This window comes from Rutilus rutilus (genome assembly GCF_951802725.1).
Source record: "Rutilus rutilus genome assembly, chromosome: 1".
NCBI lineage: Eukaryota > Metazoa > Chordata > Actinopteri > Cypriniformes > Leuciscidae > Rutilus > Rutilus rutilus.
In genome coordinates this window covers 4,657,893-4,677,125 of record NC_140209.1, presented here as the reverse complement: position 1 = coordinate 4,677,125, position 19,233 = coordinate 4,657,893, and the positions used below count along the sequence as shown (strand labels likewise).

General features: G+C 40.7%; 1 protein-coding gene across 1 annotated transcript; it reads left to right on the top strand.

Moving 5' to 3' along the window:
* Window positions 1-3,036: 3,036 nt before the first annotated feature.
* LOC311301925 (uncharacterized protein) lies at window positions 3,037-18,389 on the top strand. Its single transcript, XM_084427340.1, has 3 exons — window positions 3,037-3,087; window positions 4,421-4,664; window positions 16,086-18,389. The coding sequence occupies exon 3, from the start codon at window positions 16,091-16,093 to the stop codon at window positions 18,002-18,004; it is 1,914 nt and encodes a 637-aa protein (XP_084283466.1). The 5' UTR covers window positions 3,037-3,087; window positions 4,421-4,664; window positions 16,086-16,090; the 3' UTR covers window positions 18,005-18,389.
* The last annotated feature ends 844 nt before the right edge of the window (window positions 18,390-19,233 follow it).

Sequence of the window (19,233 nt, the reverse complement as noted above, 5' to 3'; positions counted from 1 at the left end):
TTTCACCTTAATATCCTTTTACTGCTGTAGAAGTGCGTAGAGGGATAAATGTCACCTGAAGAAGAACACAGTCTTTCGCAATCCGTATCGTTTAATCCTTGATTTCAGCCGTAGTAGTTATCCGTAAACGAACCACATTTGACCATCGGAAATCGACCTGCTGCCCGTGAACCAAGGTTATAATCGTTAACGAAAACGAACGAAAAAACGAAAACTAGGTGGGAAAAAACATTGTCGTTAACTGAAATAAAAATAAAAACGAGGCATTACAAAAAAACGATAACTAACTAAAACTGTAATGTGTGTTTGGCAAAACTAAAATAAAATAAAATTATAGAGTAAATGTCCTTAGTTTTCGTCTTTGTCAAGGTCTTTCATTTTTTAACGCTATTTAAAACACGCAGCATATTCATTCAGCTGCATTTCCTTTCCCCATGCGTCTCTCACATGCGCGCGCGCACGCACACACACACACAGCCCCTCCCCTCTGTGCACACCGCGTCTCCATGAGAACGAGTGTTTGTTCGACCAGAGAATGTCTCTGGTTTGACGTTGAAAGCAAGTTCGCGAAAGGTTGGTATGTCTATCTCGTGAACACCTTTACACAATCACACATTAAAAAGTGGTATAAAAATATTTTAAATTCTGAATATAATTTTGTCAGTGTGTTAATGTCGACCCGAGAAGCGATTGCGCCTTCTTTAGAAAGTTAACTAGTCGCAAGTTTGAGGTAAAATGCACTTTTTGGTTGTGGTTGTCGATGTCAAAACACTATATAAGCTGTGATTCAAATATTAAATAATGTTATGTCATTTTTTTACTTTTACACTGAATGTTTGCTGCTTCAATCCAGATGACTAGGCTATTGGCTGTATAGGGTAAATTTAGTATAGGGTGTGAAAATTGTACAGCTGTGGTATTTGTATAGGGTGTGAATTCTGTATAGAAGATGTGTAGATTTTTGGTATGGCGTGTGGATTTTGTAGCCTGGTAATACCAAACTCTGCTACTTCGCTTTGCTTCGTAGACAGAGTCTGGCATGGCATAATTGAAAAGCGTTTTCTTTCTCGCGGGGAGGCGCTTGTCTGAAGTTTAAAATCATTGGTTCCCGTAAGCCAATCACATAACGTTTGGTTATGGCGCGTGTTATGCGCTTGCTCAGCTGCATCTAACTTCCACTGTAAACACATGTATGATGCGAAAACAAAACCATCTAGCGAAATACCGGCGTGAACATGGCTGTGAATGACTTTTGCAGATTATGTGAAGTAAATCTACGCATCCACGGTACAATCAGTGTCTACGTCACGGCTCTCAGCCCGCCCTCTGTTCGTTGATTGGCCGGCTGTTTTCAGGCCGGAGGAAAACGGAAAGGTATTACGCTGTCTCAGACTGAGTACAGAAGCGAAATGAAATTGAGCGGAAGTAAGAAGTCTGACGTAGTCGGGCTATGGATTTTGTAAGAGGTTAAAGAATTTCAATGGGGTGTGAATTTTTTTCTAAAATTGTATGATGTTTTTGTTGAGTTATTATTACACAATACTTTTTCCGACCTTTTTGAATCTTGCCCCTGACAAATAACCCAAATTACAAAAAAAGACTAAAACTAACACTAAAACTAATAAAAACTAAACTAAAACTAAGCATTTTCCAAAAATAAAAACTAAACTAAACTAGCAAACCCACTTTAAAAACTAATTAAAACTAAACTGAATTTGAAAACAAAAAGTCAAAACGAAATAAAAATAAAAACTAATGAAAAATGCAAAACTATAATAACCCTGCCGTGAACATCCACTTCTTAAAGACCCGTCGGCATGGACACCAGTCATTAACGCAGCAGAGTCGAACGACGAATGGCCAAGCTCTTACTGTAGCTACCCCACTTGAATGATGGTCAAATTACTCCTTAAACTGATGTTTCCATTAGCGTTTTATTCGTGACACTCATGTAGACACCGTAAGAGCTACAGCAAAACAAAAACAATAAAACGAACAAACACTGTCACTCCAACACATTAACCAACATCACAATAAAACGATACAGTTACAAAAATGATAAACATTACACTTCGTTTACCTTATAACCCTCAAATGGGATGCACAAAACTTCATGGGGGGAAGAAAACCGTCATGCATTAAGCTGCGTCCTTCACGAAAGTGTGCGCACATACACAAGGCGGAAACACAGCGTGCTTTATACACGTGTTGGTGCACGTTAAGGCCGTATCATAATAGAAGTCCTTCAAAATAACTAAACACATAAATCGGTACAGACCTTATATTCAAGCAAATTAGCAGTTACACCCCCCTCTCGCTACCCCATAAATATTTTTCTAGATCCGCCCCTGGCAACATGCCAAAGTAATATTAAATAGTCATTAAAATACATTACAGGATGTGCTCTATCAGCATAATTGCGTAATCAGTGTTGGGTGTAATGCAGTACTAACTAATTAATTAATTACTGTAATTTAATTACTTTTTATTCTAAAAGTAAATAAGGAATTATTCTTAAAAAATGTGTAATCTAATTACACTGTTGAAGATGTAATTAGTAGCTTTTAGTAGAATACAGTAGAAATTACGAGAATACAGTCTTCTAGAAGTGTTTTTATTTCAGTGTTTTTTCTTTAGTAAGGAAATGCGCTAGTCGAACTGCCTCATGGATCTAAACATAACAGTAGCTTTCTACTTTTATCTGGGGTTTCAACAAAAGGAAATTCTACAGGTGCTAATCTACCAACATGCCTTTACTATTTGTCTTAGGACGCTACAGAATATACTGAGCCGGACTTTACAGGCCAAAACACTTCAGACTGGATGGAGGTGATCCTCCTCTGCTTATTCTGACTATTTTGTGCTTCACTTGAAAAAGTTCCTTTCACCTTTAGTAACTGGAGTCACTTAAGTTCTAAAATAATAATAATAATGGAAGGCTACTAGTAAAGCCGAATCTGCGTGGCCCTGATTGGCTGCGGAGGTGTCCCGTACGCGCGTGACCGCGTGCTTTGGAGGCCGATGACGTCACCGCTCGCTCGCGCCGTCTCTTCCCTCATTGAGAGTTTCAGTGTCGAGTCTTCTGAGGTGAGGAGAGCAGTTCACGGTATTTCTCATATTTACTCAACCATCACACACACTTTATACAGTTTGATTAAGCGACAGGCTCATTTCTGTATTGTTTTCATCGATCACAGCGATACTTGTGCGTCTTTTCTGGCGTCTTCCTTCTGAAATAAACATTTAGTGCAGCAGCAGCGAGCATGAGGAGAATATGTTGAGTTCATTCAGACCTGAGCGATGTTGTGTTCGTTTGTGTGATTGTCTCGATGTTTGGAGTGAGAACTGTTACTGAATGTCAAATTAAAGTTTGAGATCTGTGAGGGGAATTGATGGGAATCGATCTCAAGTGTTGCTGTTGCCGTTTTCATGTTTACCTTTATTTCTTTGTTGACATTTATCTTTGGCAGATTACATTTACTTATTAAAATTGATGTAGACACTTTATATTGCCCCTGTATGAGTAATGAACGTGGGAAATTTCAAATCTGTACATGCATGGGAATATAGATAAATATGAATAAAATTTGACACAGGAAACATTACATTTTCTTCATTTTTAAGAGTATTATGATCATTGTCAGTTTCTGTACAATCATGTAACATGTTAATGATGGAATTACTTTATTGCTATTAATAGTTATTATAAAGTCAAACTATATTTAGATTCACATTCTATGGTGTTGTAGTTATTTGCCTAAAGAGGTTATTTATTTAATTATTTTGTTTTTTTATTGGTGATTTATCACTTATTTTGGTGGTTATATTGTGAGAAATAACAGTATTGTCTTTCAGTAGAGCAGTTTTACAGGCTTTTATCATGTATCCTGACTCAAATAATGTGTTTCTAACAGCAAACACTCAGAATAAAGTGAGATGATCTGCTGATGATCCTGAATGGCTTGTTGAATGAGTGTTGATAGTCTGAGGCTCATCAATATTAACAGATCTGCTGAAAACACTCTTTATTTCATGACAATAGTTCCTGTTTTCACCTCATTTATTATGCTGATGTCTTCAGATCTCCTGTAAATTGACACTTAAAGCTCATTTCATTGGTGTCAGCAGACTGAGGGGATTTGTTGGCTATACGTTTATTTCTGTCTTTATGCTTTTAACTGTTTTCCTTACCATTATTTATATTAGGAAGAATTTAAATTATTTATATTATTTTCTATAGTTCTAGATACCTGTATTTTAATGAAGAAGCAGAGTAATGTTAGGATTAGTAATAAAAATAAATAAAAATAATGAATTGGCATCAGTTACTGTACGATAAATAGATAGACAGGCATAAATGCTTAGAAGTGTCATTTATTATTTAAACAAACTCAGTAATTGATATTTTTGATTTTGGCAGATCAGCTCCTCCCACAGTAATTCATCATCAGTGAAGCCCCTCCCATAGCAATCACATCATCAGTGAAGCTCCTCCCACAGTAATTCTCCAATAAATGCTGTAAATCCCCATCAGCTACAAGTGAAGACGAGCATCAGGAAGAGCTGAAATCTGCAAAGACTGAGTTTATTAAAGAGGACAGAGAGAACATGAATGATCCAGAACCCTGCAGAATGAAACACTGAAGATCCTGAAGAACAAAGAGGTTGGTGTTTATTCTCCATTCATTCATGAGGCTGAAGAACATTCATGTTAGAAATCAGTGTTTCCCACAGAATTAGATTCTATTTGTGGTGGTGGGCTATGGGATGGGATGGGATTGGATGGGATTGGATGGGATGGGGAGGGGTGGTGTGGTGGTGTGGTGGTGTGGTGGGGTGGGGGTTGATTAAGGCACAACAAAAGGGTTAAATATATCATATATTTTTATTGACACGTATACACATTTCCATTGTCAACACTTAGTGTTAGATAACTTAAAGACATTGCTATTGCTACATTGCTATGCCATTGCTACACTTTCTATGGCTGCTCCACAGACTTGTTGCAAATTTTGCACCCTTTGAACATTTTATTTTACGGGCCTTTTTGAAAAAATGTTCCAGTGCCCTATCATATGGGAAGGCCTCAGGACAGGGTCCATTAGGGCTGGGTATCTTAAAAAAAAATTCCCATACCGATACCATCCATTTGAAATCCATTTTAATAAGATTACATAACACATTACCCCAGAAAAACTTTGGTTTTATTTTTTCAGTTTGACTCATGCTCCTTAGCCAGTGAACAAAGGAACACTTTTTTTTCATAAAGAGCTCATGCTCACCAAAGCTGAATTTGTTGGTTCCTGGTTCTATTGCCAGTAATGACTCACGTGTGCCACCCGCTGGTGCATGCGCAAATAACAGCTGTCAACAATCTCCTCAGACAGTAGAAACGATGCTGCCCGCGGGTAAAACGCTTTAAATTAATGGATGCTCGAATCTGTAGAAATTAGGACAGTAGCTTTTTTAGTACCCAAAATGTCCTTTCTTAATCTCTTCTCTCTTAACGGGATGTTTGCTGTCTAGGTCAGGGGTTCCCAAACTTTTTAGCCCACGACCCCCATGATAAATGCGCTGCTGCCCCGCGACCCCGCACCTCCCCCACCCCAGGGTCCGAAATGAACTTTTTGGCTCACCTGCCACGGGTACTGGTAGATGAAAAAATCCACCAGCCAAGTATATTTTTTACCGGCCAAAATAATAAACAGCCTTTTTTTTGTCACATATACATTAATTTCAGTACTTTTAATTGAGATAAGGTAGGCCTATTATGTTGAATACAAACATAAAAAATGTCCAGAGCAAAATTTGAAATGTATATAAAAAAAATGTATATATATATACAGTCAGGTCCATAAATATTGGGACATCGACACAATTCTAATCTTTTTGGCTCTATACACCACCACAATGGATTTGAAATGAAACGAACAATATGTGCTTTAACTGCAGACTTTCAGCTTTAATTTGAGGGTATTTACATCCAAATCAGGTGAACGGTGTAGGAATTACAACAGTTTGTATATGTGCCTCCCACTTTTTAAGGGACCAAAAGTAATGGGACAGATTAACAATCATAAATCAAACTTTCACTTTTTTATACTTGGTTGCAAATCCTTTGCAGTCAATTACAGCCTGAAGTCTGGAACGCATAGACATCACTAGACGCTGGGTTTCATCCCTGGTGATGCTCTGCCAGGCCTCTACTGCAACTGTCTTCAGTTCCTGCTTGTTCTTGGGGCATTTTCCCTTCAGTTTTGTCTTCAGCAAGTGAAATGCATGCTCAATCGGATTCAGGTCAGGTGATTGACTTGGCCATTGCATAACATTCCACTTCTTTCCCTTAAAAAACTCTTTGGTTGCTTTCGCAGTATGCTTCGGGTCATTGTCCATCTGCAATATGAAGCGCTGTCCAATGAGTTCTGAAGCATTTGGCTGAATATGAGCAGATAATATTGCCCGAAACACTTCAGAATTCATCCTGCTGTTTTTGTCAGCAGTCTCATCATCAATAAATACAAGAGAACCAGTTCCATTGGCATCCATACATGCCCACGCCATGACACTACCACCACCATGCTTCACTGATGAGGTGGTATGCTTTGGATCATGAGCAGTTCCTTTCCTTCTCCATACTCTTCTCTTCCCATCACTCTGGTACAAGTGGATCTTTGTCTCATCTGTCCATAGGATGTTGTTCTAGAACTGTGAAGGCTTTTTAGATGTTGTTTGGCAAACTCTAATCTGGCGTTCCTTTTTTTGAGGCTCACCAATGGTTTTCATCTTGTGGTGAACCCTCTGTATTCACTCTGGTGAAGTCTTCTCTTGATTGTTGACTTTGACACACACACACACCTACCTCCTGGATGTGTTCTTGATCTGGCCAAATGTTGTGAAGAAAAGCATGTTGTGACCAAATGCTTCAGAACTCATTGGACGGCGCTTCATATTGCAGATGGACAATGACCCGAAGCATACTGCGAAAGCAACCAAAGAGTTTTTTAAGGGAAAGAAGTGGAATGTTATGCAATGGCCAAGTCAATCACCTGACCTGAATCCGACTGAGCATGCATTTCACTTGCTGAAGACAAAACTGAAGGGAAAATGCCCCAAGAACAAGCAGGAACTGAAGACAGTTGCAGTAGAGGCCTGGCAGAGCATCACCAGGGATGAAACCCAGCGTCTAGTGATGTCTATGCGTTCCAGACTTCAAGCTGTAATTGACTGCAAAGGATTTGCAACCAAGTATTAAAAAGTGAAAGTTTGATTTATGATTGTTAATCTGTCCCATTACTTTTGGTCCCTTAAAAAGTGGGAGGCACATATACAAACTGTTGTAATTCCTACACCGTTCACCTGATTTGGATGTAAATACCCTCAAATTAAAGCTGAAAGTCTGCAGTTAAAGCACATCTTGTTCGTTTCATTTCAAATCCATTGTGGTGGTGTATAGAGCCAAAAAGATTAGAATTGTGTCGATGTCCCAATATTTATGGACCTGACTGTATATATATATATATATATATATATATATATATATATAGATCAAAATGTGAGGAATATATGAAATATTACTATCATTGGTATTACTATCACAAATATTACTAAATTTTTTTTTGTCAGTTTTGTTATAAAAGATTTCCTAAAAGAGTTTGCAGATTTTCTCTCAGACCTATTAGTCAATGTCGATAAAGCATTAATTGTTGGAGATTTTAACATACACGTAGATAATCCAAATGATGCGTTAGGGGCTGCGTTTACAGATTTATTAAACTCCTTTGGGGTCAAGCAAAACGTTACCGGACCAACTCATCGTTTTAATCATACATTCGATTTAATTATATCACATGGAACCGATCCAACCGATATAGATATCAGTCCACAAAGTGATGATGTCACTGACCATTACATGGTAACTTGCATACTACATACTCCTGTAATATATCATGCTGCGCCGCGTTATCGATCAGGCAGAACAATCCTTCCATCCACCATAGATAATTTTTCAAATTGCTTATCTGATCTGTCTCAGCTGCTCAGTGAACCCAAACAAACAGATGAACTAGAGGAATTAACTAGCACTATGAGCACCATTCTCTCTGGAAAATTGGATATTGTTGCACCCATTAGATTAAAAAAGGTCAGAGAGAAAAGTAAAGCACCATGGTACAACAATACTACGCATGTTCTAAAGAGAGAAACCCGTCATTTAGAGCATAAATGGAAACAAACTAATTTAGAGGTCTTTAGAATCACGTGGAAAGACAGTGTCACGTTATAAAAAGGCCCTAAAAGCGGCCAGGGCTGAGCACCTCCGCAAACTAATAGAAAACAACCAAAACAATTCTAGGTTTTTATTTAACACCGTGGCTAGACTAACAAATAAACAGATGTCACCTGAACAAAATATCCCGTTACAGTTCAGTAGTAATGATTTCATGAACTTCTTCACTGAGAAAATAGAAAACATCAGAACCACAATTGTAAACGTTCAATCCTCAATCGCGCCTTATAATTCAGCCTCAATTATCACCCCGCAAGAACAATTACAGTGCTTTACAACTATAGAACAAAAAGAGTTAAATAAACTTATCTAAACTCATCTAAAACAACAACATGTTTATTAGATCCTATACCAACTAAACTACTGAAAGAAGTGTTACCTATAGTGGAAGAGCCTCTCCTCAATATTATTAACTCATCTTTATCTTTAGGTCATGTTCCAAGAACATTTAAATTGCCAGTTATAAAACCTCTCATTAAGAAACCACAATTAGACCCACATAATATAGCAAATTATAGACCCATTTCAAATCTACCTTTATGTCTAAAATACTAGAAAAAGTTGTGTCCGCCCAACTGGGCTCTTTCTTGCAAGAAAATGACATCTATGAAAAGTTTCAGTCTGGATTCAGACCGCATCATAGCACTGAAACTGCGCTTGTTAAAATCACAAATGATTTACTCTTAGCTTCTGACCAAGGCTGTATCTCAATACTAGTTTTACTTGATCTTAGTACTGCGTTCGATACTATAGATCACACAATACTCTTAGATCGACTACAAAATTATACTGGTGTTCAAGGACAAGCATTAAGCTGGTTCAGATCATACTTATCTGACCGCAACCATTTTGTCTATTTAAATGGAGAAAAATCGATCATAACTCCAGTAAACTATGGAGTGCCGCAGGGATCTGTGTTAGGCCCTCTGTTATTCTCAATATATATGCTGCCACTTGGAAATATTATAAGGAAGCATGGAATTAGTTTCCATTGTTATGCTGATGACACTCAAATATATATTTCATCACGGCCGGATGAAAACACTAAATTATCCAAATTGACAGAGAGTGTTAAAGATATAAAAGATTGGATGACGCGCAATTTTCTTTTATTAAATCCAGACAAGACAGAGGTAATACTTATCGGTTCAAAAAACCGCTCACAAAACCTCTCACACTACAACTTTAACATAGTAGGATGTCCTGTTACTTTATCCTCTACAGTAAAAGACCTGGGTGTTATACTCGATTGCAACCTGTCTTTTGAAAATCATATTTCATTTGTTACAAGAACAGCCTTTTTCCACCTTAGAAACATTGTTAAGCTACGTAACATGCTATCAGTTTCTGATGCAGAAAAGTTAGTTCATGCATTCATGACCTCGAGACTAGATTACTGTAATGCTTTATTAGCCGGTTGTCCTGCATCCTCAATAAACAAGCTACAGTTAGTCCAAAATGCCGCCGCTAGAGTTCTAACTAGATCAAGAAAATATGATCATATAACACCAATTTTATCATCACTGCATTGGTTACCTATAAAGTTCTGTATTAATTACAAGGTATTGCTACTGACTTATAAAGCCCTAAACGGCTTAGCTCCAGTCTATTTAACCGATCTTCTATCGCCCTATAATCCATCGCGCTCTTTAAGATCACTAAATTCAAGGCTTTTGGTCATACCTAGGATATCTAGATCCACCAAAGGAGGGAGAGCATTTTCACATTTAGCTCCAAAACTCTGGAATAGTCTTCCTGATACTGTTCGTTGTTCAGACTCGCTCTCCCAGTTTAAAACTAGATTAAAGACGCATCTCTTCAGCCAGGCATTCATATAATACTTTTAATCTTGCAGTTAAATCCGACCTCTAGTTCATAAACGCCAGAGGAGAACTGGCCCCCGACTGAGCCTGGGTTCTCCCAAGGTTTTTTTTTCTCCATTAGGTCACCTGATGGAGTTTTTCGGTTCCTTGCCACTGTTGCATTTGGCTTGCTCAATTGGGGATATTTGGGGATATTTAATTTAATTGATCAATCAACAATACTATTGATCAGCATTACCAAACGTGGACGTTTTCCACTAGAAACAAACATTGATGTATTATTTTAATTTAATACTGTGAAGTAGAGTTCTCAACGGGTCGGGTCGGCCCGACAAACCCGACGGGACCCGCGGGTTCGGGCCGGGTTCGGGTCGAAAATATAATCAAATGACTCGGGTCGGGTCGGACCTCGGGCTTAATCTTTTCCAGTCAGTGAAAAAAACAAAACATTTATTAATCATCGCTGCTGTTCACCGTAAAGAAAGTCTGGCTGCTGCGTGCAAGCGCATCACGGAGAGGGGCGGGGGCAGACCTGACGCCGCTGCGTGCACGCCTTTAGCCTGGAGTTGGTGAAAAGTAAACTTGCCTCAGGTGAATTCACCGTCGCTACTACAGCCTATTTATATATTTAAAGTTTATTGTTTCAGTTGTTTGTATTGTTAAAAGGCGTGAACATTAAAGGTTGATTTGAATTCCCGTCTGCTGGTCATGATAATACGTGTATGAGAAAAAAAAAATTCCGACGCGGCGTCGGGCCGCGGGCCGGGTTCGGGCAGATAATTCATGTTGATGTGTCGGGTTACATCGGGTCCGGGCTTTAAAAGCCACGGGCCGGGTCGGGTCGGGTTGTTATTTTCAGGCCCGTTGAGAACTCTACTGTGAAGCTGCTTTGATACAATCTGTATTGTGAAAGCGCTATATAAAAACATAAACTTGTTACCCAACTCGTGGAAGGGAAGGCAGAACGTACTCGGTTACTTACTTATGTAACCTCGATTCCCTGAGAGATAAGGGAACGAGTGCGTTGCAAACGCTATGGGAAAACTCCTTTTCTCGAGAAAAGAATGGCCATGGTGTGTAAAGCAGAAGCAGCCTGGCCAGCGGCGGAGTATGCACGATCTGCGAGTGCTGAAGACGTTCTGCACGGCTTAGATGGGTGCGCAGCCTTTGCTCTCCAACTGCCAGCAGGACACAAATGGGCAGCGACGACCGCTTCTTCCAGTGGCGGGAGCTTTTTCCTCAGCGCCATCAACAGATAGAGCGTTAACTGTACGTACAGTACACACCGCCGCCAACTTGAGCTGCAAAGAAGTTCTGGCCGTCCTCTCAAGGACGCTTGTCAAAAAGTACGGGGAAGCTTGACGCTTGGCCAGTCTGAATACTAGTGAATGCGCGCGCGCGGCCGGGGCTCTCTCTGTCTCTCTCTGCTCGTAGAAGAGCGCGTGCGCGTAGCCTGACTTCGTCATACTCATATTCTAGTCAGAATGTGAGTCTGATACTGCTCAATAGAGCTTTGATTATGAGGCGTGTCTTAACCGAACCAGGAAAAAAAAAACTCTGCACCCAATTGGATAGACCTACAACCAATCAGAGCAACGCAGTAAGTGATGTATGTTGAGCAACGCATATTTTTTCTATTTTTTTTTTTTGCAAATCAAAAATATTACAATACTTGAAAATTAATAAGGGGGGATACGGACAATATCACATGTAGATATACGGGCAACATAAATCATCATGGTATATCATCACAACAGATACCTTACGCAACGCATAGTTGTCAACAGAGCTCAACTGCACACACGCAGGAAGAAGTAGTAAAGTAATGAGTAAAGTAATAATAAAGCACTCCATGAGTGTGAACAAAGGAGAAACCACAATGAACACAGGGTTTTCATTGCGTCCCATCTTCTTAGCGACCATCGGAGCCAGCTGATCAATTAACCTTTTGCCGAATCCCGTAGGAAGGACGGCAAACACATCTTTCCGATCGACAGATGCCTTGATTGCGGTTCTCTGTTCGTCTTTTAAAATTAATCCGCTGTCGATTTCTCTTATAACAGACGCGATAGCGGAATCTAAACATCTCCTGCTGCAGTCAACCCAAACGCTCTTTGGTGACGTGGGTGATTACGTAACCGCAGATCATCTGTCCACCATCGATTAAAGCCCGCCCTGGCAATTTGATTGGCTCGGCCTTCTGGGAGACGAGCATAATTACTCCTCAACGGATCGAGTCCAGACCGAACTTCCCGACCAAAAAATGTTGTGGGCGGGGTTCGGGCTGGCACCCAGGCTAGCGTGCGCGCTGAAAATGTAATATTTTGGTATGAACATACACCCGCCAGTGTGGCGGATAGCCTTTTGGAGATTTACTCGCCAAACAGAAAATCTACCCGGTGCGATCGTACGTGTGAAAGGGTTAAATTAATTGCAACAAAAATATATAGGGACACTTTTTTTTGTAGAAGTCATCTCGCGACCCTTGCGCCGGGGTCCCGCGACCCCCACTTTGGGAACCACTGGACTAGGTAACATAGGGGAACTCCCACTGCCAACGGTCCAAGTTCAGTCAGGCAAATTAAGAAAGATCACGGTTTTAGTCAACATGTAGGCCTATTTTAAAATAAACTAATATGTAGATTGTGTGTAGAATTTTTAAACTTATTTTTTTTTTCCTTGTACATGTTAGTTAAAAATAAAACAAAATAATCTGTAATACCATACTGTAGCCACTAGATGTCTGTATAGACCTTTACATACAGTGAGGAAAATAAGTATTTGAACACCCTGCTATTTTGCAAGTTCTCCCACTTGGAAATCATGGAGGGGTCTGAAATTGTCATCGTAGGTGCATGTCCACTGTGAGAGACATAATCTAAAAAAAAAAAAATCCATAAATCACAATATATGATTTTTTAACTATTTATTTGTATGATACAGCTGCAAATAAGTATTTGAACACCTGTCTATCAGCTAGAATTCTGACCCTCAAAGACCCGTTAGTCTGCCTTTAAAATGTCCACCTCCACTCCATTTATTATCCTAAATTAGATGCACCTGTTTGAGGTCGTTAGCTGCATAAAGACACCTGTCCACCCCATACAATCAGTAAGTATCCAACTACTAACATGGCCAAGACCAAAGAGCTGTCCAAAGACACTAGAGACAAAATTGTACACCTCCACAAGGCTGGAAAGGGCTACGGGGAAATTGCCAAGCAGCTTGGTGAAAAAAGGTCCACTGTTGGAGCAATCATTAGAAAATGGAAGAAGCTAAACATGACTGTCAGTCTCCCTCGGACTGCAAGATCTCACCTCGTGGGGTCTCAGTGATCCTAAGAAAGGTGAGAAATCAGCCCAGAACTACACGGGAGGAGCTGGTCAATGACCTGAAAAGAGCTGGGACCACCGTTTCCAAGGTTACTGTTGGTAATACACGTCATGGTTTGAAATCATGCATGGCACGGAAGGTTCCCCTGCTTAAACCAGCACATGTCAAGGCCCGTCTTAAGTTTGCCAATGACCATTTGGATGATCCAGAGGAGTCATGGGAGAAAGTCATGTGGTCAGATGAGACCAAAATAGAACTTTTTGGTCATAATTCCACTAAACGTGTTTGGAGGAAAAAGAATGATGAGTACCATCTCAAGAACACCATCCCTACTGTGAAGCATGGGGGTGGTAGCATCATGCTTTGGGGGTGTTTTTCTGCACATGGGACAGGGCGACTGCACTGTATTAAGGAGAGGATGACCGGGGCCATGTATTGCGAGATTTTGGGGAACAACTTCCTTCCCTCAGTTAGAGCATTGAAGATGGGTCGAGGCTGGGTCTTCCAACATGACAATGATCCGAAGCACACAGCCAGGATAACCAAGGAGTGGCTCTGTAAGAAGCATATCAAGGTTCTGGCGTGGCCTAGCCAGTCTCCAGACCTAAACCCAATAGAGAATCTTTGGAGGGAGCTCAAACTCCGTGTTTCTCAGTGACAGCCCAGAAACCTGACTGATCTAGAGAAGATCTGTGTGGAGGAGTGGGCCAAAATCCCTCCTGCAGTGTGTGCAAACCTGGTGAAAAACTACAGGAAACGTTTGACCTCTGTAATTGCAAACAAAGGCTACTGTACCAAATATACAGTAGTATATTTTCTCAGGTGTTCAAATACTTATTTGCAGCTGTATCATACAAATAAAGAGTTAAAAAATCATACATTGTGATTTCTGGTTTTTTTTTTTTTTAGATTATGTCTCTCACAGTGGACATGCACCTACGATGACAATTTCAGACCCCTCCATGATTTCTAAGTGGGAGAACTTGCAAAATAGCAGGGTGTTCAAATACTTATTTTCCTCACTGTAAATATAAATTCAGGGCTGTGAAATTCTTAATAAATAAATAAATTTTTTTATTTTTTTATTTTTATTTTTTATATTTGACCTTGAAGTAATCCAAAAGTAATCAGATTACATTACTTTCATATTGTGATACTTGGATTACGTTACTGAATACTTTTTTTATGAAGTAATTTGTAACTGTAACGGAATACATTTTTAAAGTAACCCTCCCAAGCATGTTAGTGTGAAATTGAACACTACAGTATATGCCAATGTTGTTTTGTTGTTTATATGCCAATGTTGTCAAAAAAACATTTGCACAAAGCAAGCCGATCCACTTTTCCCTGTTGATAAGAGCATTAAAATGAGAAAAAATAATGGGGCAAAAAGAAATCAAGAGACATTTAGAATAGATAAAAATGTGCGATTAATCGCGAGTTAACTATGACATTAATGCGATTAATCGTGATTAAATATTTTAATCGTTTGACAGCACTAATTTATACTCATAAAAACTTGAGATCAGAGTTTTAAAATCAAACAGTTTAAAAGAGAACAATACATCACGGTTGTTTAAACCAATGAGTCGTTTCCCATCATGCTCTTGATCTTCAGTTGGTGGAGAGCATCTGCAGAATCCGACACGGCCGCCTTGCGCTCGCGAGAGTTTCAGACACACGTCAGCATGACATCAGAGCAAGGCGGACCGCACTCGGACACATTTATAACCAGCATTCACCTCGCGCTGATCATCGGCGATCGGTTCTGCGCAGATTTTGCTCATCAAGCCTAGTTTTTTCTCGTCTTCCCATCATGCAGTAGAAAGATCCCAGATGATGTCACTTCCTGTGTGTCACAGTATTAAGAAATGCTCTGTTTTTAAAAGGAGGAAAATCATGTCAGGAGTAACAGGGTCGAGTGAAACATGTAGGACACAGATAAAGCTAATAAAATAGTTAATTTTTTGAAGCCAGTTAAAGTTATGGCCACTCTACACTTTGAGCTTGTGAAGTTTCTACAGACACTGCAACGGCCGTGAAATGACGTCACATTCTGCGGCAGCTTTTTTACAAACACAAGTTCAACAATAATAATTCAAAATGTAAAAATAAACAATCCACTCCACTTGAATGCTAAACGCTTGTGTTATTTCTCACAGGGTAATTCACTTGAGCTTGTGTTTCTGGTGTCCCACTTTCACATGCGCATGAATGGAAGTCAGTGCAAGGAAAAGTCTAGTGTGAACGGCCATTAATAATTAAAACATTTTAGTAAAATAAATATCAATCTCAAAGTTGGTGTCAACATATGGCAGTATTGTATATTTTAATGTTAATATCATGTTAAATAATTGTGTCATTGATCAAATATATTCAATAGTTCTTGCCAAAAAACATGTGATTTGTGCCTATAATGTTTTAAAAATAATAATTAGAAGATAAATTTACCTCGTTCATGGAAAGTTTCAAGGACATATAACCAATTATAAAAAGGCATCAGATTATCATAATATTTTATAACAGTTGTCTACTTTCTACTATTACATCAGGGCTCACTTTCATGTCCTTTCACTTTATATTTCTCTCTTTTAATTATTTTGATGCACTGAAAATTAAATGTAATAATTTTTCTTTCCTGTCAGGCCTGATGGAAGAGAGCAAGGAGAGTGAAGAACTGAGTGAAGTGAAGGAGGAGAGTGAAGAACTGAGTGAAGTGAAGGAGGAGAGTGAAGAACTGAGTGAAGTGAAGGAGGAGAGTGAAGAACCGAGTGAAGTGAAGGAGGAGAGTGAAGAACCGAGTGAAGTGAAAGAGGAGAGTGAAGAACCGAGTGAAGTGAAGGAGGAGAGTGAAGAACCGAGTGAAGTGAAGGAGGAGAGTGAAGAACTGAGTGAAGTGAAGGAGGAGAGTGAAGAACTGAGTGAAATGAAGGAGAGTGAAGAACCGAGTGAAGTGAAGGAGAAGAGTGAAGAACTAAGGGAAGTGAAGGAGGAGAGTGAAGAACCGAGTGAAGTGAAGGAGGAGAGTGAAGAACCGAGTGAAGTGAAGGAGGAGAGTGAAGAACCGAGTGAAGTGAAGGAGGAGAGTGAAGAACCGAGTGAAGTGGAGGAGGAACATCATGTCAAACCTGGAGAAAAACCTTTGAGTCGCTCAAAGACTAAAAAGACATTTTCAAAGAAAAGAAGAGCCAAGAAATCTTTCACCTGCACTCAGTGTGGAAAGAGTCTTACAACCAAACAACATCTTGAGATTCACTTGAGGATCCACACTGGAGAGAAGCCGTTCACATGTGACCAGTGTGGAAAGAGTTTCAGTCAATCATCACACCTTAATCTTCACATGAGGATCCACACCGGAGAGAAGCCGTTCTCATGTGATCAGTGTGGAAACAGATTCTTATGCAAACGATATCTTAAAAAACACATGATGATCCACACCGGAGAGAAGCCATTCACATGTGATCAATGTGGCAAAACATTTCTTAGGTCATCAGGCCTGAAGACACACCTGACAGTTCATACGAAGGAGAGGCCGCATTCATGTTCAGTGTGTGGAAAGAGTTTTTCACAGCTGGTTCATTTACATACACATGAGAAAATTCACACTGGTATAAGAGAGTACATGTGCTTTGAGTGTGAGAAGACTTTCACTACAGCGTACAATTTAAAACAGCACCAGAGAATTCACACTGGAGAAAAACCTTACAAGTGTTCACACTGTGACAAGAGATTCAGTCAGTCAGCAGAGCTGAGATCACATGAGATGATCCACACTGGAGAAAAACCTTACAAGTGTTCACACTGTGACAAGAGATTCAGTGTGTCATCAAACCTGAAAAATCATGAGAGGATCCACACTGGAGAAAAACCTTACAAGTGTTCACACTGTGAAAAGAGATTCAGTCTGTCATCAAACCTGAAAAATCATGAGAGGATCCACACTGGAGAAAAACCTTACAAGTGTTCACACTGTGACCAGAGATTCAAACACTTAACAGGTCTGATAACACATGAGAGGATCCACACTGGAGAAAAACCTTACAAGTGTTCACACTGTTACAAGAGATTCAGTCGGTCATCACATCTGAAAACACATGAAAAGACACATACTGGAGAAAAACCTTACAAGTGTTCACACTGTGACAAGAGATTCAGTCGATCAGAACATCTGAAAACACATGAAAAGACACATACTGGAGAAAAACCTTACAAGTGTTCACACTGTGACAAGAGATTCAGTCGATCAGAACATCTGAAAACACATGAAAAGACACATACTGGAGAAAAACCTTACAAGTGTTCACACTGTGACAAGAGATTCAGTCGATCAGAACATCTGAAAACACATGAGAGGATACACACTGGAGAAAAACCTTACAAGTGTTCACACTGTGACAAGAGATTCAGTGTGTCATCATCTCTGAAAACACATGAGAGGATCCACACTGGAGAGAAGCCGCACACATGTGATCAGTGCAGGAAGAGTTTCTCTATTAAAGATAAGCTGAAGCGACACATGAAGATCCATGCAGTGGAGAAACCACATCACCGCATGCATCGTTAAAATAGTCCAACAGACTGCAGTGGCTCAACCTTAAGTTTATCAAGCGACGAGAATACTAGCTATTTGTGTTTATCAAGCGATGAGAATACCCCGCTCTCCCCTACGTAATATTTGCATATGATTTGACAGTTTACTTGAATAAATATCTAAAATATAAATGCCTGATCCCTACATGAACACTTTTGGTTTTGTGATTGAAAGTCATTCTCTTCAAATGTTATTGAAGTTAGAAACGTGAATGCCAATAATCTTATGTAACTGTATAGATGGTCCCTAAATTTGCGAACGTCAAACTTTATGCCAGTCAATCTCCAAAAGCCCCAAGCGAATTTTTTTTTTTACTTCATTGCAGGGGCGATTCCAGGATTTTATAAATGGGTGGGCACAGGGGGGACCAAGAACCAGTCGGGGGGGGACCAAGAACCAGTCGGGGGGGGACCAAGAACCAGTCAGGGGGGGGACCAAGAACCAGTCAGGGGGGGGACCAAGAACCAGTCTGGGGGGGGCCAAGAACCAGTCTGGGGGGGACCAAGAACCAGTCAGGGGGGGACCAAGAACCAGTCGGGGGGGACCAAGAACCAGTCAGGGGGGGACCAAGAACCAGTCGGGGGGGACCAAGAACCAGTTGGGGGGGACCAAGAACCAGTCAGGGGGGGGGACCGGGGACCAAGAACCAGTCAGGGGGGGACCAAGAACCAGTCAGGGGGGGACCAAGAACCAGTCAGGGGGGGACCAAGAACCAGTCAGGGGGGGACCGGACCAAGAACCAGTCAGGGGGGACCGAACCAAGAACCAGTCGGGGGGACCAAGAACCAGTCAGGGGGGACCAAGAACCAGTCAGGGGGGGACCAAGAACCAGTCAGGGGGGTACCAAGAACCAGTCAGGGGGGGACCAAGAACCAGTCAGGGGGGGACCAAGAACCAGTCAGGGGGGGACCAAGAACCAGTCGGGGGGGACCAAGAACCAGTTGGGGGGGACCAAGAACCAGTCAGGGGGGGGACCGGGGACCAAGAACCAGTCAGGGGGGGACCAAGAACCAGTCAGGGGGGGACCAAGAACCAGTCAGGGGGGACCGAACCAAGAACCAGTCGGGGGGACCAAGAACCAGTCAGGGGGGGACCAAGAACCAGTCAGGGGGGGACCAAGAACCAGTCAGGGGGGGACCAAGAACCAGTCAGGGGGGGACCAAGAACCAGTCAGGGGGGACCGGACCAAGAACCAGTCAGGG